The sequence below is a fragment of the Schistocerca nitens genome, chromosome 10, assembly GCF_023898315.1.
Source record: "Schistocerca nitens isolate TAMUIC-IGC-003100 chromosome 10, iqSchNite1.1, whole genome shotgun sequence".
Classification (NCBI taxonomy): Eukaryota; Metazoa; Arthropoda; class Insecta; order Orthoptera; family Acrididae; genus Schistocerca; species Schistocerca nitens.
The window spans coordinates 27,409,711-27,434,705 of record NC_064623.1 but is presented as its reverse complement, the minus strand read 5'-3'; the positions used below and the strand labels follow the sequence as shown (position 1 = coordinate 27,434,705).

The 24,995-nt window shown below is 37.1% G+C and overlaps 1 protein-coding gene across 5 annotated transcripts in view; it reads right to left on the bottom strand.

Annotated features, from left to right (window-relative positions):
- Positions 1–805: 805 nt before the first annotated feature.
- The window catches only part of LOC126210295 (kinesin light chain), a 424,978-nt gene continuing 400,788 nt past the window's right edge, over positions 806–24,995 (bottom strand). For 3 of the 5 annotated variants that reach the window (XM_049939489.1, XM_049939490.1, XM_049939488.1), the window contains 3 exons: positions 14,987–15,120; positions 8,443–8,494; positions 807–4,052 (listed from right to left, as the gene is read on the bottom strand). In XM_049939489.1, the coding sequence (XP_049795446.1) occupies positions 3,975–4,052; positions 8,443–8,494; positions 14,987–15,120 (264 nt within the window). In that variant the 3' untranslated portion in view covers positions 807–3,974. Of the gene's footprint in view, positions 4,053–8,442; positions 8,495–14,986; positions 15,121–24,995 lie in introns of all 5 variants that reach the window. The other 2 variants (XM_049939487.1, XM_049939492.1) reach the window with 2 other exon arrangements.

Here is a 24,995-nt window from a genome sequence, read left to right as displayed (position 1 = left end):
TGAAACAAATGTGGAATGCTATTGGCCACTAGCTACGTGCCCATATACCAGTGTCCCACAATTTACAGGACTGAACATCCAGTTATTGAATACCCCCAGAAACCTCCCAAAGAGTCTTTGAATCCGTACAGCACTGTCTTGTGTTCCAAACGCAAACCATTATGTTATTAAGCAGCTGTTCATGACATTTTGATTTATCAGTGTGTGTTTTTCATGCTATGATGGCTCTAATAGTTTTTGTGCTGCTAGCTTATTTTATAAAGCAAAACCATGTATTAATGTTTCACTACGTGAAAATTAATTGGTTACCAATTTTTTATGTATTTTGCTTCATGCCCTCTATTTGAATATTGAACTTCTATAAGTAAACTATGTATGCGGTTAGTAAGTCATGTACATATAAATAGAAAATAGCAATTTTACAGTACTTCTGACTGTATTTGACGAGTAGATTAATTACAGAATCATACTCACTACAGTGGAATTTCCAAAGAATAATTTCAATGTAATGTATTGTCACAAACACTTTTCTCTTTTCTCCATATCTTAAGAATGCAGAGTACAAAATATTAACTTATCCTATTGAATCTACAGCTGCAGACAACCCGGCATAACCTAACCGAGTCCACTGTCAGTCTATTGAGTTTGTGGTCAAACTATTATCTCCGGTACAGCTGCCAACATACAGCTCTGATCATTTAAGGCCAGGATAATGGTGTGTAGTAGGAGCTGTACTATTGTTAACCCATTAATTTTATAAAAATGACAGTACACATAAGAAAATTATAATCAAGAATAAATGCCAAAAACAATTTTTTTCTGGGGTGTCGTATATTTATTGGTCTTTGCGTAAAGCGAAAAAGCCATACACATTAGAAAGCTGATATTCAACGAACACGTCTTTACATAAAAAATGTGTGCATGTGCAAAAATATCTTGCTTGCATTCATCAATAATAAATTAGATAAAGAACATCTCTCATAAAATTATTTACATGTCATCATAAATAAGAAACAAGAATATAGTTACAGACATACGATTAACTTCAACCATTTTCTCCCTACTTTCCCTCCCTCTTGATTACAACATTTGCCAGTTCCGTCAAATCAATGGAATGATAATACAACTGATTACATGACAGATGCAGCTGACAACAACATAAAATTAATCTTCCTACTGTCTGGAAATGGATACATGAAAACACAGTAAATTTATTAACAGATAAATATAAATGTTTGGGGTACAACACTACCCTAGGATGTCAGCGGACGTTACTACAATCACCCAAAACTCAGTCAAAAGCTTCCCTCAGTACTGTTCAAATAAATCCAAAGTCACAAATACTTTACTTCTATCAGGAATGCTAGTACACATGCACATACATTTAATAGTTTTTGTTTACATTTACATTTCTTCTATGGAACTAAGTTACAGAATACTGTTTAATTTTTAAATTATCAAGGTTCAACTTTTTACAGTGATGTGTAAATATGGTATTAAATTGTTGATATAATGATCACCTATAATTACTCTCCATAACAGCAAAGAGCAATGAAGAAAGTTATCTTTATTTGAAATACTTCCATTTTTTCCCCTCTCTGAGCTGGTGACTATGAAGAGAGAAGAACCTATATAAAATACACGCTAATATGACTGTCCTGCATTATACAATACTACACAGTAAGAAAATGCGGTAGCTGGTTGCCCAGTTCTCCAGGAACACACTTGCCAAAATGCTAGAAATACTGATAAGCGGCAAACAGTCACAGGCTTGAGATCGAGGAGGGAAATGACAATGAGACTCCCGAATATGTGCACAATCTCTCACGAACAGTGGCAAACACATTTTACTTATGTGACAGGCTGAAATCAACTCTGGTATATCATAACAGTATCCATGAAAAATTTAAGCTGCTTTTTTGCACAACAGAATAATTGTACAACAGATCTGGATAGGACTGGTGCAAATCTACTACAAACTTTTAATGAACGATAAATATAGTAACTAAGCAAATTTCTGCTGGCTGGCTTATGTAAACTGCCAAGAATACCACAAAACAAATATTCTAATAAATTCTACATGTGAGTTTAAAATTTTTCTATAGTATCATTAAAAATAAAAGCAGATCTTGCAGTTTAACAAATATAACAGATTAAGGATCTGTATGAGGAGTTAGTTTATTCTTTATACATCTGAAAAAGAATTATTTTGCTTTATTTTATACATATATGTTTAAGAAATTTCACACGTCGTCTTTGGTTATATTTCATGTGTATTTGTTAAACAGTAGGCTGACAAATGCAACAGGAAGGATCATACTGAGAACTTCCAGTATTTAACTAAAACACAGATGAGGATGGTGGCCTTGCACTATATAAATTTTGTAAGCTGTTGAAAGTGTGTGTGTGTGTGTGTGTGTGTGTGTGTGTGTGTGTGTGTGTGTGTGTGTCAAATATTTTAGAATACTGTTCCATAATTATTGTGTAATATTTTTGATATTTCGTTTAAGTTGTTGAGAGACTATTTATTAAATTGGTTCAAGGAAGGAATTTGAAACAAATAGCATTGTTAAAGAATAAATAGACCTTAGAAATAAAGTACTGGTAAATAATTTGTGAAAGTGATACTATCTTTGCAAGTAGCAGAAGATAAATCTAATAATGAAATGGGAAGTTTCTTTTTACTTTCCTGAATCAGTCTTCAGTGACAAAATGAGAGTTAAATCTCTAAATGATGGTGTGCACATTTTTTTTGAAAAGTAACAAAGTCCTTGGAGTCAAGAGAGAAGAAAGTATTTATGGGCTGTAAGGTACCCACAAAATGAAAGCAGATAGGTATTTAAGTAATAAGTGTAATTAAATAAACTGATAAGCTCCAATCCATTAAATGCAATGGATTTAAGTACAGTGGGTGTGTTTGTAATTTAACTTTCTGCTATCAGTAAATTTTCTTTTTATTTATATTTTGCATGACATTTCAGGAAATGATTCCCATTTTATAGTGTGTTTGTGTGTGTTACAACGTGTAGAGACTTGACAGGATAGATTAGCATGGAAATCTGCATCAAACCAGCCTGAGGCGACAACAAGAACTGGGAACCATTTCCCAAAATGTGCCGTGCAAAATAGAGATAAAAAGAAATCTTGACAGGTAGCACAGAAAGTTCTTTTATAAACAAGCTCCTTGTTTTTACATTCACAAGCTTCCACCAACCATTCCTAATGGACAAAATCAGATTTAAGTACATCACCAAAAATAATACTCTGCAGAAATCAATTTTTTTTCAGCAGAAATGAATAATACTAATTTGCCTGTATTCTTTTCCAGAAGTCCCTTATTGTATCCCAATACTGAATTAAGTATTGGGTACCAAGCGATTCTGCCTTTTTTTTTTTTTGGCACTAAGAAAATCCAAACGCAAGTAACTTCTTACTGAAACTGAAAGGAGGAGAAATCATTATATGATGATACAACTGCCAAAGAAGAAATTAACTTTATCTTGCAAGTGCTACATCTTAGTTTGTGGGTACATTTAAGCTCAGTATTATGTAGCCTCTCTCAGATTTACGACGGGCTATCATGCTTTTTACACAGTACAACTGTTTCAAGTCTTATAAAAAAAAAAAATATTGCACAAAACTGAAGTTAAGTTATACACTTCTAGCACCAATCACTCACTGCAGTTGCTTACAAACACAATTACAGTTACATCAGTGTAGAGACAGCTACTGGTATATAATTAAAGACAGAAAAATAAATGCAGACATATAACCCCTAATTGCTAGAACTGATACAGCAAAAGACAAGATAGTCTGGAGGACATAATAAGACAACAGATAAATAGCATTCTTGTGATATCTGCTAATTTCAGAAATTATTCTGTGTCCATCACTACAGTCAACTGACGGTTACAAAAAATAGCCAGATCCAGTCACCGGCATGTGGCAACAGTCGCAGAGAGGCAAGTGACGGCCTACGTCGCACCCTGCCGCAGCCGGTCAGAACTCGCCGTGCGGCTCCGCAGCAACCCAAACTCGTTCTGCTCCCGCCACTGAAAAACGGTAGACGTGTCGAGTGGCAGATAAAATCTGAAAGCTACCGCTTGTCGAGGAAGATTTACTCGAGTACTCCAAATCTGACACATTTAGACTTAACTTGTGATGCCAGTTACCATACAAAATTGTCATGTACGACAATTTGAAATGAGAGAAACATCAGTGGAAAAAACGTATCTTAATTAAAAGAGAAATATATTAACTGTAAAATTAACATTTATAAATTGTTGCATAAACTACAAATACCTCTATAAACCTGACTCTATAGCCAAAGTGAAATAATGATTAATGTAACTCAAATGAAAGAGTCCAACAGTTAGTTACTCATCACAAATTTAACATCCTTATAACTGTTTAAGCAGACTTACCATTGTCACTCAAGTAATTTTGCTGTAGTATTTCTCAACTGCTGTCAAGGGCAGACTGTATAAAAACCACAAAAAGAATGACTGCAAGCAACTTTTTTTTATTGCCTCCCCTCACTGACGCTTTCATTTTAATGCATTTGCCTGTGCTCCTCCATAGCTGAAACCTTATTTTTCCTCGTTCTGAATTTTTTTTACCAGCTCCACATGACAAACAACCGAGAAACAGTTACCTCACTCTTTCAATGGCCCCTCTACAATCCATTATCTTTAATATACAGGGTGATTCAAAAAGAATACCACAACTTTAAAAATGTGTATTTAATGAAAGAAACATAATATAACCTTCTATTATACATCATTACAAAGAGTATTTAAAAAGGCTTTTTTCACTCAAAAACAAGTTCAGAGATGTTCAATATGGCCCCCTCCAGACACACGAGCAATATCAACCCGATACTCCAACTTGTTCCACACTCTCTGTAGCATATCAGGCGTAACAGTTTGGATAGCTGCTGTTATTTCTCGTTTCAAATCATCAATGGTGCCTGGGAGAGGTGGCCGAAACACCATATCCTTAACATACCCCCATAAGAAAAAATCGCAGGGGGTAAGATCAGGGCTTCTTGGAGGCCAGTGATGAAGTGCTCTGTCACGAGCTGCTTGGTGGCCGATCCATCGCCTCGGGTAGTTGACGTTCAGGTAGTTACGGACAGATAAGTGCCAATGTGGTGGCGCTCCATCCTGCTGAAATATGAATTGTTGTGCTTCTTGTTCGAGCTGAGGGAACAGCCAATTCTCTAACATCTCCAGATCTGTTGAGCGGTCGCCATCTTAGCATCAACTGACGCTGACGCCTAGTCAACAGCACCTCAAGCGAACAAATGTACAACTAAATGAAACTTTATAGCTCCCTTAATTCGCCGACAGATAGTGCTTAGCTCTGCCTTTTGTCGTTGCAGAGTTTTAAATTCCTAAAGTTGTGGTATTCTTTTTGAATCGTCCTGTACAATGAACAACACTCTGACAGTCCCTATATTTTTCTTCCGCATTCTCGACAAGAACCACGGTAACTTTCTGCCATAAGTACAATCTGTACCTACACTCTGATTAAAACTACCTGCTATCTAATGTTTGCCAGTTTGTGTTACTGTGTCTCCCAGCTGCCCTTCACTTAAGGCTTGACAACCGGGAGCACTATGCCACCACAGGCAGAATGCCTTTTTGCACACTGCAGCTGATTACTGGTAAATGTTGTGCACGCAGTGCACAATAGTGAATTGTGCATGAACACTGCACTACTCTAGCACTGCACTACTCTAACCGACAGTTTGTTGTTGCATAACAGCGGTGGTGAATAGACTGTGTGTCACAGTGAGTGCCCCCATTAGAGGAATTAAGTTACAAGGAGTGGCACAGTTCACCCTTCCCCTTCAACCCAACCTTTCAGTGTGTGTCTGACAGTTTCCTGATCACCATGCTCTTTCCTCTCCCTAGCTAACAGGAAATACACTCAGAAAATATAATTTCCTCTCTCCTCTACGTGCGAGTCCAATACCTGCAAGTATTTCTTTCTTAACGTACTTCTCATTTCTTCCAGTCACTTCTTTCTCATTCCGTTTCTTTCCTGTCGAGTCCTCTTCTGTGTTTTGGAAGCGTAATTGGTCTTTTAATTGTCTTTTCGTCTTCATACTAAGAAAACCATACCGTGCAGCTTGGCGCTGCTATGCACTGTGCAATGGCCTGTGGAATATAAATAAAGATTGTTCATTACCATTTTTTTTATTTGGTGCTAAATCCTGTCATAATGACCACCCTCAAAAAGACTGAAGCAAGATACGAGTAAAAATGTGATGTGTTCCTGGTGCATTATTCGATTATGTGCTGTAGAGCATTAAAAGCTCATGGACACTATCCAGAGACAAAAACATTACAAACAGTGATACATCAACTTGTTTGTACTGTGCGTACAGAGCGTACCCAGCAATATAAAAAATATGAGGGTTATCTGGAAAGTGGAAAGTAGATTACATTTCCACATGCGGAAACAGTGGGCAGGGCTAGCACGGCGATACTGTCATCTGTGCGTTTGTCCGTTCAGTCGGCACGCAACTGTGCCGGTATGACATTCGTGTCATTTGACAATATAAGTTTTAAATGTCTACTGCAGTTTAAAATCCCAGAACTTTTGAAGTAGTCAGTAATAAGGTTTTTACTGGGGAAAAAAAAAAAAACAATAAAGTGACAAATTTATTGGCAACTGAATGCGAACAATGGAGTCATTTCAGATGGAGTGTGCCAATTGTGCATTAGGTTTAAAAGTAGGCCTAACTAATGTTCGCGATGAAAAGCGAGGTGGACAACATAGCACTGTGACTGATGAACTGGTTGCAAAAATCAATGAGAAGATTCACAATGATGGAGCTCTTATTTAGTTTTCCACAAAATTAACAAAGTTTGTCACATATGGTTGCACAGAAGCTAGGCTATTACAAATTTTGTGCAAGTTTGGTATCGGTACCAAAAATCTTCTTACGAAAAAGATGACACCTGGGTGAAATGTGTGAACTGCGAAACCAAAATGCAATCTATGGATGAGGGGGACACAAATTTCTCCACACAAACTCTGCAGGGAAGATTATGCCAACAGTTTTTTGGGACACGAACATATGCTTCTTGAATGAGATTTTCACTCTGCAGCAGAGTGTGCGCTGATAAACTTCCTGGCAGATTAAAACAGTGTGCTGGACCGAGACTCAAACTTGGGATCTTTATTTCAGGAGTGCTAGTTCTGCAAGGCTCACAGGAGAGCTTCTGTAAAGTTCGGAAGGTAGGAGACGAGGTACTGGCAGAAGTAAAGCTGCGAGGACGAGGCATGTGTCGTGCTTGGGTAGCTCAGTTGGTAGAGCACTTGCCTGCGAAAGGCAAAGGTCCCGAGTTCGAGTCTCGGTCCGGCACACAGTTTTAATCTGCCAGGAAGTTTCATATGCTTCTTGTTGATTTTCTTGAGCATGGCACAACAATACACACTGTGGTGTATAGTTAAACTTTGGAGAACCTAAGAAATGCAATTCAGAATAAGCATAGAGGAAAGCTGAGCTCAAAAACTTTGTTCTCGCTTGACAACTCTTGACCCCACACAGCAAATCGCAGTAAAGAAGCGGTCAATGCTTTGAAGTGGGAGGTGTTTCCACTCATGCACCATACAGCCAAGATCTTACAGCCAGTGACTACCACGTGTGAAGGTGCCGTGGAACTTCGAGGGGGAGGGAGGAGTGGGGGGAGGGAGGGGGGGCAGGGGTTTGGTGATGACTACTAACTGGCTCAAGTCTTGGATGGCAGAATTTTAAGACAATGTAATTTCGAATCTCATTCACCACTACGATAAGTGCTCAAATTTGTGTGGAGACTATGATGAAAGGTAGTATTTAAGAGAGAGAGAGAGAGAGAGAGAGAGAGAGAGAGAGAGAGAGAGAGAGAGAGAGAATTGTGTGTGTGTTTTTTGCCTAAAACATTTTTTCCTATACTTTTTCCTTTAAAATACCAAAACATAATTACTTCCTGGATAGCTCTCTCATGTTCTCACAATCCAACCTCCAGCTACCTGTGTGTATCATACCAACATCATTACGAAGCACGATTAATGGTATTACTGTACCCCTCGGAATTAACTACCGAGATGGAGCCTGTACGATGGAATGTGTCACAACACCACAGTCTGTACAGCTACGAGAGGTGCCCTACTTTTCCCATATCACGATTTGCCAACGATTTGTTTCACCACTGATGCAATTTGTGGTCTCACTCTGGCTTACTGCAAGCAGCACTTTACAGTTTTAATGATTCAAATATTCATCAGTGAAAGTAACTAACTGCATACTCCTCACATTTTGGCATTTTTTTTTCAAAACTTATTCTTGGAAATTTATACTGTAACTATTAACTTATAACAAGGGTTTACACCAATACGAATTAAGTGGCATACTGCTGTAGCAATTAATGTAAGGGAAAATGTACTCACCTGCTTTGCATTTGCATTACTAAGAACGGACAGAGAATTTGCGCGCCTCATGCTGAAATGAAAAAAACAAACAACACAAGAATGGCCATTAAATAAGTACTTAATGCAAAGACACTACATAGCAACAGATGTCAGACAGTTAACTAAAACACAGAGTCAACAATGTTTTTAAAATAAAATTGTATTCAACACTGTTTACACTGTGAAAGGTTCTGTAAATTTGGATACAGTTAGAATAAAAAATAAATGCTTTGTTAACTTACAACTCTGCTTTAATGGAGGGACCATGACTGTACAATACACTGTAGGATGTCTGAAAGTTTTCAGTTCTCCACGAGTATCTGCAATCCATTTGCAAATAAGAGGAGCACAAACGCTGTATTTGCTAGTGTCAAGCCAGAAACTACTACTATTGATCTAACAGTTACACAAATTATAAAATGTTTGCATCATTGTACTGTAACCTAAACCATTAATTTTTGGCCTTTATACTTTCGGCTTCTGAAGATCATTATTTTGTTGTCTTCTTCATCAATTTAACCAAAGAGAAAGCAGCAAATATGAATGTAACTTTAAATGAGACACAGAGAGAGAGAGAGAGAGAGAGCGAGAGAGAGAGAGAGAAAGCACAATAACATTTTAGATAAAACAAAGGAGGCCAACTTCCAGGTGAGCATTTGCAGCAGAAAAAACAAGTTAGCTAGGAACAAGTATGGCCACAAACATGATGCACAGTCTGTACTAAACTATAAAAGTTGAAAAGGAAGCTTCATTCTGCATGTGAGAATCTTACAGATATTCCTGTTCCTTTACTTTTCATTTTCTGCAGTTATGTGCTTTCAGTTATTTAATAGCCATAATCATTTGACTGAATATAAGTCACAATTTTATTTTTCTAAATAGAGTTTCTGGTGATATTTTTAGAACAGGTAATCTTTTTGCAGTAAAAAACCTGTTTGTATTTTGATTTTTGTACATATTTAATGTTCTTGATTAAAACTCCATGTCAGTTTCTTCTTTTCACATTTAACCGAAGTACAGGAAAATGGGCTAAACAGTGTGTCTAAGAGGCTGACTAAACTTAAAGTTCGTAAAGTATGTAGGCTAATAAATCCATTCACCCTGACCACAGTGAATTGGTCAACAGTTACTGCCCTCAAATTTTACACATCTTCGGAAAATTTACATCTTTTGAAAATTTATATCTACCACAGATTATGTGATTCAGTTTACTATCAAAGCTATACTGAGAAGAAAGCCATACCTTCAACATATCAAAGATTTGTATGTTTTCATAACCTCATTACTTATAACTCTTATACAACCTATATAAGATGCTCTATGGAAGCTATAGCATGGCAAAGAAGTGCAGTCATCAAATTTTATTCTGACGGATATTAGGGCTAATCCACTGTCCACAAACAACAATGTGTTAAACCTCCTACTGCTGTTACTACTGCTGCTGCAGTAACATATTTCATTCTCGTCTAATAAGTATGCCGTACGTTGCATCATGTCAGATACACCCCACTTTACACTACTACACTTAAGATTGTAATTAGTATTTTCTCATTGGTTCACAATTGGCTCAGATTTGTTCCCACATAAAAAATACCACAATTTTTCCATTTTCTTCCATGAACTTTCAATTCTGTTTCAGTGAATTTTGAATTAAACGGCATTCTTTGAACGTGATAATAGTTCAATTTGTACTCTACCATTGCTTCAGGTTGTACTCAGTAGTGAAACACGCTCAGATACAAGCACTGTGGAAGACTCAGCACTTCACTCTACAGGGTGAAACACTGGAATTTTGAAACGCTGGAACACTATTTCATTTTTCTGCACAGACCACACTTATATTTTCTCAAAGTTGAAGACCGCCTTGTCCAACAAAACTGTCTAAGCATGTATACGATGATGATGATGAGTCCCATACTTCTTTACAGAGCGTAGGGGAGCGACGCGGGAGAACCGCGCCGCCTTACTAGGCAAGGTCCTAGTGGAGGTGGTTTGCCATTGCCTTCCTCCGACCGTAATGGGAATGAATGATGATGATGAAGACGACACAATAACAGCCAGTCATCTCGAGGGAGGAAAAATTCCTGACCCCGCTGGGAATCGAACCCGGGACCCCGTGCTCGGGAAGCGAGAACGCTACCGCGAGACCACGAGGGGCGGACAAGCATATATATAGCATTTTTAATCTGCGGGATCTCCTTCCTGTATTTCTGTTTCTCTTCTGGCAGGGCAGCACACTATACCAAACCAATATGATTTTCTGTATCAAAACACAAATTCAACCAAGAACACTATTGCCTATAGAGACACGTACAATGGGCAGTCAATGTTTCTATCATCACTTTGGAGAAGAAACAAGTAAAGTTACATAATTTTTTGTTTGTTTGTTTGCATATACATCTTTGCCAATTTTTCCTCTTCCTGTAGCCACAGGCCAGCTACTCTGTCTCATAATTTAATAGTTTTTTTATACAATTTGCTAAACTGTACCAGAACTAAGTTCATACGAAAATGTAAATTCTATTTTTCACACTCAATATTTTTCCAGATTTCTGTATCTGTAAAAGGTATTTCAGCTTAATTACAGAAGAAACTGTTACTGAAGGTATCCCAAAATAGAAAAGCCTGGACAATGCAGTACGAATTTCTTCTTCAAAACTGTAACGCCACTTGTCTGATGTAATATGTAGATCTGTCATAAATGAAGCTACCGTTTCAGTGTTTGGGGAAAAGTGGAGAACTAGGGTAGCCTACCACATAAAATTTATAGCAGCCTTTACAAACACTGACTGTCAGGAAATACTTTGAAAGCTTACTGCTTTCAAGTACAGATCAATCTTGCCTCTCTAACTAAAAACAAATTCAGTTGAAGTATGAACAGATTACTCAGTAGAATACTTAAACTGTAACATCTTGAAAGCCCCACCAGCTCAATCTTCTCTGACTTAAGAGGGTATACCTACAGAACATGAAACTACTGGAGTAGTGACCTCGTGTGCAACAGCAAGCCCTAGACAGTTCCAAATTAATTTTTGACTATAAATACCAACTTTTCTTAACAGCAAACAATTTTCTATAACACTGTACTTACTCCTGAGAAAGCTAACAAATAAATATGAACTACAAGTGAAACATGTGTAGTGTTCATAAAGTGTAAATCATGTAAATTGCTTAGGTCACAATGAAAAGTAAGTGACAGTTGTGGTCAATAATCAAAGTTACCCTATACCCAGAAAAATATTAAAATCCGCTGGTGAATTCACTGCCCAACAGCACAACCAACTTCTTGAATTTGCTAGCCTTATCAGTTATCAACCTCACATTTCTGCAAGTATTATTCCAGGATGTTTAGGAAGGTGCTCAAGACACCAGTTTCAGTCCAAACTTGTCGACGATGGTTATGTCGCAGACAGTACGTGCCTCTTGCAGTATGGCAAAAGGAGACTAATGTTATGCTTACTATTATCACCAATTAATTTAGTGCAAACAAGCATTTCCACGACAATACTTACTACATCAAGCTGGTACAGTGCCTGAAGAGTGTATCATGCAGGGCATAGTGAATAGTACAACAGGTAAGTACGACTTTTTAGTAAAAGAGAGAGCTTACTGAAGAGGACTTACCTTACACAGTTAGTGCCAAGCCCCTGCAAAACTGACTGACTGTTGTAACACCGAGGCTCGCACCTGCGGCAACTTACCATAGCTTACCGTGGTTTCACAAATCCACTTGCAGTATATCTGCCTTGGCTCAGAACCAAGTTAGAGCCTTTATTTACCTTTATGAACAGTGGATCAGAGCAAGTCATGTCAGACTTCTCATAAATGTGTAAATGCAATTAAAAATTTTAGTCTTAGGTAACGAAATGAAGAATTAAACACATATAATACCACAATCAAACCAGTAGGTTGTGCTGACCAACAGCTGAAATGACTAATCCCCACTTATAGACCAACTTACGATCCCTCCCCAAGTGACCAGTTATACGAAGTGTGATTAACAAGAATTGGGAAATTTGTAATTTTGCGAACTGTAGTAGTCTGACTGGTGCAATTTTTCATCGCTGTGTTTGTATACGTGTCTGAAACCTACTTGTACACTGGTAACCATATTTAATGTTTAGTCTCTCGTCAGTTGTCAAGAAGGTCGCAGGTGTTTGCTTACAAGTGGCAACTACTGACTGTTTTTAAAACGAGTCAGAATTTTGCTATAAACATGGAATAAAATTTAACAAAGTTTTAGAAACGTTGAATATTGCTTTTGGTCAGTGAGTAAAACCACGTTTACGAGTGGTATAAGCATTTCGAAGGTGGCGGTGAAAATGTTTAAGATGAAAAACATTCTAGATACCGCAGCACATCAACAACCAATCCCAACGTGGAAAAAGTGAAAGACATGATAATGAACAATTGCCAAATCATAGAAATAGTAGCTGATGTCACGATATCAAGTGACTTAATTGCCTAGTACCATGAAATCTTTTCTGTTCTTTTGGGTACCAAGCATGTGACAGCAAAATTCGTGGCAACTGCACCTGCACTCATTTCATTGCTTGTTCATGAATTTTTGGGAAAAAACACTAACAATGCCACAGCTTCCATATTTGCCAGATATGGCATTATGCAAGTTTTTCCATTTCCAAAAATAAAGAGAACCTTTAAAAGTGCATTGCGGAAAGAGCTAAGTGCTATTCGAAAGATTAAGATCTAGAAATGTTTTGGGGATTGAAGGAAGCCTGGCAATCACCTAATGGAGACTACTTTGAAGGAGATAATATTAATGTAGATGAGTATGTAAAATAATAAGGGAGGGAGAGAGGGAGAGAGAGAGAGAGAGAGAGAGAGAGAGAGAGAGAGAGAGAGAGAAGGGAGGAGGAATAACGTATTACCACTGCTCCTTAGTCTGCAAGCACAATTCCTGTATCACAATGTTAAAATTAGCTTCTTATAGAAGAGACTATAGTGGATAAGCTAGAAGTGATGTATTAATGGTTTATAATGGTGCATCTATACTGGTTGGTTGAAACTTTCAGTCTTTTAGTGTACTGAATTTTAGGCATGTTTTAAAGCTATAGCAAGTGAAAAATGTCCTATGGCATGTGAAATGCATTCATTAGTTGTAAATTTTAACTGTTATTTGATTACAATATTGAAGAAACACTTATTTTACTGGAAGAAGAAGTGTCTATTTCACACTCTTTCAATATCATCTTATTTTCTAAATACACAACAGAAGATACTAATGTCAAAAATAAGTACAGATAAGAAAACTGGATAAGAATTTTTGCTCCCTGACATGAACAAGACACTCTTATAATGGTTTAAATTTGCAATAGACGTTTAATCTTTAAATCTAACGAAAGTATCGCTTTTCTTACACGAAAAGAAACTGGTAAACATTGCAAGGACTTTAAAGAGTGTCAAGCATCCTCCCATGATGAGGACAGCAGAACTATTGATCAGTGTAGTAAGCTGTCAAGTCAAAAAGTTCAACTTGGTTTCTTAAATAAATAATTTTATGGCAAGTTTCCAAAAAGTGGTGTTAGATAACTTGTATGTACATAATTTACTTTTTTTAGTCTGCTCATTCTTCAACATGTACTTAATGTACTTACAATGCTAGATTTTTTAAAAAAAATTCATAGTGATCTATTTGGAATTAACTCAGCTGTTCCTGTGCAAAGACTGATCAGAATCTTTTACCCCTTGCATTGGTCACACTATAATTATGTACAGCACAAATTACCCTACTGCAAGGAGTGGCTACTGTTGGGTTACAGGAGGAGCCTCTGAGTTCAAGCAAGACCTTACTGAAAGGTAGGCAAATATGATACCTTTCAAATTTTTTTGTCTAGCAGCTCTTCCTCTTAGGTGTAACTGCACTGCTAAACCTCTGACTCTGGCAAGTCTGATCCACCCACAATCAGCCTGTGGGCTCACAAAGAGAAACTGCTGTCACTGATCCTAAGTGATATTACAGAAGCAATACTAAGCTGATGAGTATCTGACTGTGATCCTCCCAAATACCTCCCCCCCCCCCCCCAAAAAAAAAAAAAAAAAAAACCAGGATGAGTTAGCTCTCTTTTAGATACTGTAAACTTCTTAAGTTCTATAAATTTTTCTGTGGATTCAGTACATGAAATACATACACTGGGCAACAGTGAGAACAACAACAAAGGAGGTCTAATACAATATTGCTGTTATTGGTTGATAGACACTCCTGCAGTTGGAATTCAGTTCTCATGGTTTATCAATGTCATCACCTCTCACATTTCTGCAAAATGCAATGGGGTGCATATGTTACCACTAGTTCAAAAAATAATAAAACTAAAACAGTAATTTTTGTGCCACACTAAAAGTTAGGTTCATCAACAGTAAACATCTGAGGTATATGCTAATCATACGCAAGAGAGAGATCTATTTGAAACTACAGGGCCCACCTCTGGATGCAGCTGATCAGTTTTTGGACAGGATCAACGCTCATTCCCCCCCGTCCTCCGACACGACCTCCCACCACACATACCTGTTGTCTAACACGGTGCCGTGACTGTCAGCATCCCCGCCTTTCGAGAACTTCTGTATCAGCTTGGCGTTCGTACGCTTTATCGTTGTCCTCAGTTTCAAGAACGAGGAACTGCGCTGCCTGTGCTTCCCCAACTACAAAAATATGTGCCAGTATCATAGGACGGGGAAAAGGTTAGTCAGTTAACAGGCATACCAATTCCCTTGAGCAGAGGCAACAGAAACGCGTGATCCCACCACCACCACCACCACTAGTCCAGACTCAGAACAGAGGGATGCACTCCAATCACCACATGATAATAAACACTGTACCAAATTACAGCATTAGATAACATAAAAACCAGTTTATGTATGTACAACAATCCAAAATATTAAAACACTATCATATACACAGCTATCTGCAAATAAAAGCTTTCCAAACACACTTAATATTTATCCGACACTTACTGTCCTCGAGAACTTTACCTAAATTATGTACCTCTTAGAACTGTGTGTAAGATAATTCTTGAGTATGTGTTCAGCCAATACAGATTTCTATGTCACAATACTTGTATCTCAGTATCATATGTTGAAAAATACATTATGCATATGTAACATTAGTAACATCCCACAGCCTAGGGACTAAACTAGACAGCAAACATTAAAATAATACACAAGACTGCAAACACAACTGAGTACAGACATTCTACAAATATCCAATTTTATTTTTTAGTGTTACTATAAGGAGTCATTAAAAATGGCTCCATTTATAGGACTGATCATTTTAGGTACAGAATTATCTCCACTTCGTTCATGTGCTGTGCTTTCAAAGCAAAGATAGATGTAAGCAATTTAAAGACGCACAGCAACTAAGATGCAGTGAAAGGTTCAGAACTGTTCTACAGAAGTTATGTTGGTAGGTAGGAATTCAGAGCGGAAAGCACTATGGTAAGTCAAGTCAGAAACACAGACTGCAATTCTTTAAGTGACCCACACCCTTAGTTTTATACAAATATTCACGTATTTTATCTTCTTATCTTTTGGGAAGAAGTAAAGGACAGACAGAGAAATTTACTTCCAATATAAAAATATATATTCAGATCCTTGTATCAATGGGCTATGGTAAAAGTGAAATCCACCTCTCTTTTTCCAGTACGGCATTATTGGTAACTTACCGTGCATTTCAATTCAAACAGCTGTAATTACCACAGCACCCACTACCTAAAAACTCACTTTTGTTATTTACCTTGGATACTATGTGCAGCAGTCACTGAAAGGAAGTGTTTTTGCTAATATTGAACCATAAAGTGCAATAATTTGTTACTACTACTACTACTACTACTACTACTACTACTACTACTACAACTAGTAATTTATTATGGCAAAGCTAACAGAGCCAATGGAAAATGTAAACAAAAGCAAAAAGAAGAGTGATAAAAGAAGAGGAGAAATTGCATTTCATAAAATGAAACAGGAAAAGTAAGTATCTGACGAAATCTCATATCATCATTACACACATTCAGATAGAATACACAGGAGACGTCTACATCTTCAAATTTGGATAATATAACGATACAGCTTAATAAATGACAGAATGTGTTTCACACCACTTAAAAAATTTAGAAACACTTGAAGCAACCACAATTACTGTTCCCAGTTATTCATTTGATAATCTTCACTTAACAACATGTTATTCTATTGAACGAGTTATGGACTCTGTCCACAAAAATTAAGGAAGTGAAACAAAAGGGACACACTGTGTGGTAGGGGCAAGACAGTTGCAAAAGGGACTGTACAAATAGAAGAGGCAGTGGATGAAGAAGAAAATCTGATTAGCCTAGGAAATGGAACGGTGTGGGAAATGGAACGGTGTGGGAACAGAAAGGTAAGACGATTCCTGTTTACCATCTTGTCAATAACATGGTCATTAGAGAGATTAAAGTAACCCTCTGTCAGGGGAATTTTGCTGAAATCTGCATATTTAAAGAAACTGTAAAATCTAAATTGCAATATGAGGTTTTGATACCAGCTCCTTCCCAAATGAAAGTTCAATGCCTTAATCACTTTGCCACCCTGCTCAGTATATAAGAACAGCCTAAGGGGAAAGGACTAGGGACAGAGCAAGCGGGTGGATGAAGTGGGGCAGGTTGAGAAGAAAGCAGTGTGTGACAGTATACCTAAAGAAGGAGATAAAGTCTGAAATTGTATTACATGATGAACAAAGCACTCTCTCTTCATTAAATTAATCCTCTGTAACACAAACATGCAATTATGCAATATGTCATTTGTTCATCAGGAGTAACTGTGTGTTAGTGATGACAGAAAGCCCTATGTTGGAATACTGCAACCTCCACTTAAATAAAACGAATTCCCAAAAACTACAATTTACACCACTGTAGATAATCATCTTCATTTATCTTCAAAATGAATGTTTCTAAAGAACGGAATTCCATAAATCTTATGGTGCACTGACAGAACAAACTTCTGCAAATATACTAGCATCATATGGGGCATAATATTGTTTCTGATACAAATGAAGTAGAATATTTGATCTGAAACGGTAAAGAAGCTGAGCAGACACCTATGAGACAGAAAAGGGAAAGTAATAGTTCCACCCACAAACTACAAGTTAATAAAGAAATGAAGTTCAATACACAGTGTGCCATAGACAAACTTAAGCAGGCAACAACCTGGTAATTTCCTAATACTGATCAACATCGAAAGTTTTTAACATATTTTATACGAAGAAATGTTCCATACCCCACTTTTAATACTGTGTAGCAGAATTTTAGCACAAACTTTCACCAGTAAAAAATTCATTTTGAAATGAGAATCACTACACCCGTTTTTCACACGATGCACAACAAAGAACGTGGTTTTTTTTCCTCTACATAACTTATGGTAATTTCTTTGTATGTGGAAGATTAAAGCTAGTAAAATGTACAATTAACATGTCACATATGGCTGTTCACATAACTGAACTACATATTAGACGCGAATCAGACACACCCAGTGAGTCAGTAGGATCTACTGAGACAAAGAAAGATTATTTTAACTACTTGTGCAACTATTTTTGTTGAGATATGTGTGTGTGTGTGTGTGTGTGTGTGTGTGTGTGTGTGTGTGTGTGTGTGTGTGTATACACACATCTATATATACATGCAGTACAGCACCACGCACTACTTTTTTAGAAGGTTATTTCCTCTGCAGAAGCAGCCAATGAAATACCTAATAACTCTCTATTACAAAACATAATATTAAACATTATTCATGTGAGTTACTACTCATGTTTGCTATCAATGCATTAAGCTATTGGCAGTCTTTTTGGTGTTATACAGGCAAAATATTTTCTGAAATTTTGCACGAATACACACATATCACACGGTACTCTGCTCTGGTAATGTACAGAGAACACGAAAATATCATTATTCAAGCATGGTGACCACTAAGTTACTAGTATGTTGCCATTAAAAAATACATTGAGCACAATATTACAGTAGCTGTTTAACTCCACTGTACTTCAGACGTTAATGAACAACAAGACGGTACAGTAACCACACAACTACATTATGCCTGCAATGTACACCACAGTTAGTATGTCACATGTTAGTTCTTTACAATACAAACAATCCTCCTCCTTATGTCTTGCACACAATGATATTTATCACCACCAATAATGACGGAGGACTGATGAACAGCCATCAGTAAGGCAGAATGCTCAGTGGCAACAAACCATGGGGAGATGACTGAATGACTCAGATTAAGTTGCCAAGAAATACGCATTGTTTTCAGTTTTTTCTGATGAAGCGATGAAATGCTTAGTAGCTATCAATATTAGTTTTTAAGTAAATATCCTTCAGTTGGATCCATCATCATCATCATCATCATCATCATCATCATCATAATCTGTTGTGGTGTATCTGTTTAAACTCTTGACTGATACAGAATTTTAGAGCATAATAGTTACCCCGGTAATGGATTTGCATTTACTATAACACCCCTTGTTCACAATTTTGAATGTGTGACACTGTAATCGAACAGATGAACCTCTTTAATCTCTTTCATCCATCCATCCATCCATCATACTCTGTAGATATGATCAAGAAGGTTCCCTTGTGGGATGTGAAATGAGTCAATTTATGTATTAACAAAAGACAAAGCATTCTTAGAAAAAATGTGTACACTGCACTATTCATGAACTATCATTATGAAAGTTCATATTGAAACTTGAAGAAAATAAAACTGTGATGCCAGCCAGTGTCCTGTAGCCAAATATTTTTGGGAACAAAACACTATATACTTGATAGGTTCCTGATGTCTTAAACAATAAGCATTACAGTCTCCATCAGTGACTTCTAAAGTCTCGAGGTACAATATGCCATCGCTCCATCCACCTTTTTTCATTCAGACTAGAATGTGTCTGCTCTGTTGCTTCATCATCTTTCCTCCAATTTTCTAATCAAATCTTACACTAGAATTTTCTCTGTGTGTGTTCATGTTTGCCATCCTCTCTCTTTATTTTATAAAATTTCTTGTATGCAACATTAGGTTCCACTCTTGGACTTTGCAACTACAGCCATTGTGTCGGTCGGAATACTCCAGAATTTCTATTTCAGCTATTAGTCCATTACTACTTTCTGGTCTTTTACTATACTTTATCTACACAACTACATAAAGACAAGTTTTTCTTTAAGGCTGTCATCAAAACCCTTGAAAAGTTCTTTACCAATTTATTTCAAATTTTTACACGACACTAACAACCATTCAGACGGATATAAGCTATACAGTGTTTTAAACAACTGTGCTGTGGAAATGTGCAGTTCTGACTGTCTTCTCAAAGTCAGTTTCATCTATGATAGAGCAAACAGAGCATTATACAATTTGTTTCTCCCACATTTATTTTTTCTCCTGACATGTATTTTCAAATAATTTTATGCATAACAATGTGCTGTTTTGTTTTTTCTCACTGTTTTCTTTAAAACAGGAAAGTTTTATTTATGGCTTACCAGCTTACGATTAGCATACTACTATCGAATCTGTATCGTCCAAAACTTTGTAATCCTACCCGTTCACAGATTAAACTATGTAAATACTGTTATTGAAGGTACTAGCCTGATAAATCCAACAGCTGGAAAGGCGTGCCTCATACTTCTTATACAATTTATCCCAAACAATTTACCCATTCGTGTTAAGCAAATTGAATTTCAAATCCCGGTTTCATTTACAATAACAATAAACTGGGCTCAAGCCCCGAGACGCAGCTAAGAGGATGGACGGGGAAGGGAGGAAGGGGGCACAGAGAAGGGAGTAGCAGATGGGATGGGCAGAGAGAAGAGGAAGGTGGTGCAGAGGAGTTTAGAATATACATAGAATTCTAATACATATTTGGCAATTGCGAAACACTGCGGGGTTCGCTAGTCTCTTACATGACTCAACTGATTTAGTATCTATCGATGCACTTTTTAAAATCATTATCCTGTTATTTATATCAAGAAACTTGCAGAACTTTTGAAACTATACAAAAAAAGCTGCTTTGGTAGGGGAGGGATAGCGGGAGGGGTCTACTGCCAGTATTATCATACAAGAGTTGCAGTATCTATGGAATCAAATACAAGATGAGAGAATTTAAGCACCTACACAACAATTTTCGTGGAAGAGTCATCATGCCAGATAGAGATAAATGCATGAATGTAACTGGAGGACCATTCTTGTTAGTCTGACATGACTCAAGAAATTAACCTCTCTAGATATACAGAACATATATGTGTTAACTATGGAGTATCCTGCAACAAGACACACCTAAAACTACTGTTTTCAGGCAGAAATTTAGGAAAATGTTCTAGCCAGTAAAAATGGAAGATTTGATAAACAATCAGATTTAGCCCAAAAATCGTCAGTCACACAAGATGCAAGTGTCTTCCCCCCCCCGCAGGTCACATATTTAATGGACCACACTGACGGATTGTTAAAATGTTCCATTTTATTCCCAGAGGAAGATGAGCCCAAGGCAGGTCATGAAAAAGATGTGGAAGCAGTTCTGTTATTTGTTCCCAATCCGTGTTCATGAAGATAGTGACAGAGGAAAAAGAATCGGGACAAAGTCGAGGGAAAGCACTGCACCTGTGCACCTGATTGCAATATTGATATGACTGAAAAACTACACTCTGAAGATGGCCAGCCGTGTAGATGGCCAGCCGTGTAAATGGCCAGTATGTTGTTGTTTTTCATTATGTAAGTGTCTAATAATTGTAAACTGACTCACTCCACATCATAACAACAGTTCTGGGATCACATTAGCTTCATCCGAAAGTTACAGAATTAATTACTATTCATTAAGAAAAGTAAATCTGATAAATGTTGTCAAGAAAATTGTGCAAGTTGAAAGAAACGAGACACCAAGGAGGAGGAATACATCAATTTGTCACCTTTAATTGATGAACAACAACTGTACAATGCAGACAGTTCTAGATGAGTGCAGAAATGAAAGAATATAACTAGTCAGTCTGAAATCTATGTTAAAGACGACATATATTTGCTTTAGCTCAAAGAAAATAACTGATTGATGAGCCTCTGTATTTACATCCAAAACAGCAAGACCCTAGTGCTCAAAAAAGAACTTTAATTTGATGGCAGCTGGCAACTAACACTCGACTTGCTGAAATGTGTCACAATGTTATTTTAATCAAAGTAGACACATCTCATGATAGACACTCTCAAGGCCACAAATAGCCTCCCACTTCCCAAATTCAGATATTGTACATGGATTTGGGTTTCACCAAGGATGTTATATGTTAGCAGACTACTGGTTATCCGGGGCCTGGTGCTTCCACATTTCTTACCCTTGGCAAAAGCAAATATGCAAAATCTCAAAAACAGATCTTCGAGTGCACGAAGAAAATCCTACAACTGAAACATACTGAGGAGTATAATCAACAATGTCCACTGCCCATGTGGCCATACGATCAGTGTTGCTGGCGACTGATGCGGAGGCCTCGTGTGTGGTTTCAGGAAACCAGATGAGGAAACGGGCCTACGCAGACTCTAGTGATTAAATGAGAAATGGCTTGAAAGTAAATGTACTGTTCAAAAAAGTTAACTGTGTATTAGATCGTGCTGTCTACATTCCCTTAACTGCATCATATCTATGAGGATTATTCGAGAACACCCCCCCCCCCCAAACCACTCTTTAAGCATCTTCAGCAATTTTTTTATTGCAGTGCTATTTGGGACCACTGTTCAAACCAGCATGAAAACAAGTTCAACAAAACTAATAAATAGGGGAATGGAGGACCAAGAATTAATACAAAAAAGTAACAAACAGAATGCTTAATTCAATAACAAAATATTTTATTAAAAACAAAAATACAACAAAAAATTACAACCTTTGAGATGCTACTGAATAGAGACTATTAACCAGCAAAATTATGCACTTTTCAGAGGTTTTATTGATTTCATTTACCACAAACATCAGTGGCTGCTGAAGGCTGTGTGTTCTATACAGCTGAAGATTACAAGGAGATACCCAATCCAGTGTCAGTACAATTGACATAATCTGAGTTCAGTTACATTAAATTTAAATATAGCCATCATGAACAAGATGTTTCTGTGCTGCTAAAAATGTTTCTCAGGAACAGTTTCAGCTAGTTAAATTATGAAGCCAGCCAAGATGCACTATCTACAAATTGGTATTCGCCCTTATAGAAGCTAACCTTTGAACTGCCTTCTGAAGTTTGGGTTACTCTTCAACCTATATTGCCACTATCTTAATACCCTTGGTCCCCCCCACCCCCTCTCGCATTCAAATAAAACTGTGACAAAATAAATCTAGAAACAAAAGCTACACATACTATTAATGGGTGATTTTCGATATGTTTGGAGGCTCAGTTATAGCAGTCAGTCAATCCACCCCATCTAACATTAATTTCCTCAATTCAAACTGAGAAATAACTAGCATGCAAAAATATCTATGTGTGCATTCCAGTTTTATGCATATGGCACAATAAAGAAAATGTCAAGAGGAAAACATGAAAAATAGCCTTCAGCAGACTACTATGTCCCGTAGTAACCATTTGACGAGGAAACAGAATGCAGTAATAATGAAAGAATGTATTTCATAAATAATTACAATAAAATAAATCAGGCAAAGTGCCAAAATAGAAGAATTTTTAAAAAGATCTGTCTTCAAGCAATTAGAAATAATGCAAGATGTAAGACCACTTCCAAATTGTACTAAATTCTGTAAACAAACAAATGTCCACTATCTGTAAATAGCAGGTCACATCCACTCCGAGACATCAAACATTTTATTCATTCCCTTCTTCATTGGTAAAGAATTTTTACTTTAAACAGCTCTATAGCTATTATGGTTTTTTGATAATCAACTCTTCACTAGTCATTTTCTTATTACAGTTAACAACAATATTAATAAAAGCTTTGAAGCAGTTCAACAGTATTCACAAAGTATCTCAACAATACAATATCAGGATTCCAACTGCAAATACAATGGAAGCAACATGAAGACATCACAGAAAATAATTGTCCAAATCATTGGATCTAAAGCCTGAAATTGCTTCCTGCTAAAATCTGCAATGTTAGCTAACCGCAGACTTACTAAAAGAATGGAAGCCACAAACACTTCTTTTACAATTACTGTACATCAACATTATCAATTAAAATATACATGGCAAGATCAACAGGCATCTGTCACATTAAGCACCACTATGTATTTCACCAATTTCAATTATTACCGAACAAAATGTCTTCTGGAGCAATCTATCATAGAACAACATTTTTAAAATCAGTCGCTCAAAAGAACCAGTCACACTATCAACTATGACACAACCAAAAGCCTCTACAGGCAATTAAACTGTAATTAGTTTAAAAAAAAAAATAAACTTACACTCATTATCAGATAAACAACCGATTTCTATTACTAATACCCAGCTAGATTTACAAACTGAACAGTGAAAAATATTGTGCACATGTCTGAATGTAAGACCACAAGAAAGAATACATAAGTCATACAGTACTTGGTAGTACACATCTGCATTCAACACACCTTCGGAAGACATACAAATACTGCATTTCCATTACCTTCGTAACTGTTTTTTTACAATGAGACAGGGCAAGAAGCCACCACTTACCAAAAACAAGTGGCAAGGATAAGAATGAGAAATCTGATAGAAATCACAATTGCACTGCAATGGTTGCCAGCTGGAGAGCTTCATAAATTTAACTACACAGATACATAAAAGTAGCTACAAATACAATTCACAAGAAGCTGTACTATGCTTTTGGCGAGTGAAGGCAAAAACTCCTGTCTCAGAAATCGTATACTGTAATGGTATGTACTGTTCGTAACACTTATATTTAGTATAAAAGTGCAAACAGGAAGGTATAAAAATTGGGTCAACAATCTAGACATCGCTAGAAGTAACTACATTCTTTTCAAAGGAATGATAGGAGAAAATCTCCAATGAAGAAAATTTGATTAGATATGTGCAAACAGTTTGTGAGGTTTCCTCCTCAGACCGTCTAAGAATATGAGAAAAATGTCTAAGAATATGAGAAAAATGTTCTAAGAGACACCAGTAAATTGTATTTATTAGCTTCCATTAACCAAAATGTCCCATTCACCATGTGTAAAATTCAGCAGCTAATATGGTCACAAATGTTATTGCCGCATTTTGCCAAATTCAGAGGGATGACAATAAAAAACCAGCTTCTTTACTTACTTAGTTGGTCCCCACCCCGCGAGAGAGAGAGAGAGAGAGAGAGAGAGAGAGAGAGAGAGAGAGAGAGAGAGAGAGAGAGAGGGGGGGGGGGTGGGGGGGGGGATGTGGAGGAGGAGGTTGGTGAAGGGGGGAGGGAGGGTTCACTAGGATACTAAACCATAAACTATTGAAAATACAGGCATAGTAGGAACTCAAATTCTGTAAGCTGCATAATAACTGGTTGACCAAGTTAGAGATAAATCTGCATGCAAATGATGCAAGGCAAAACAGGAGCACAAACTAAATACACAGCTACAC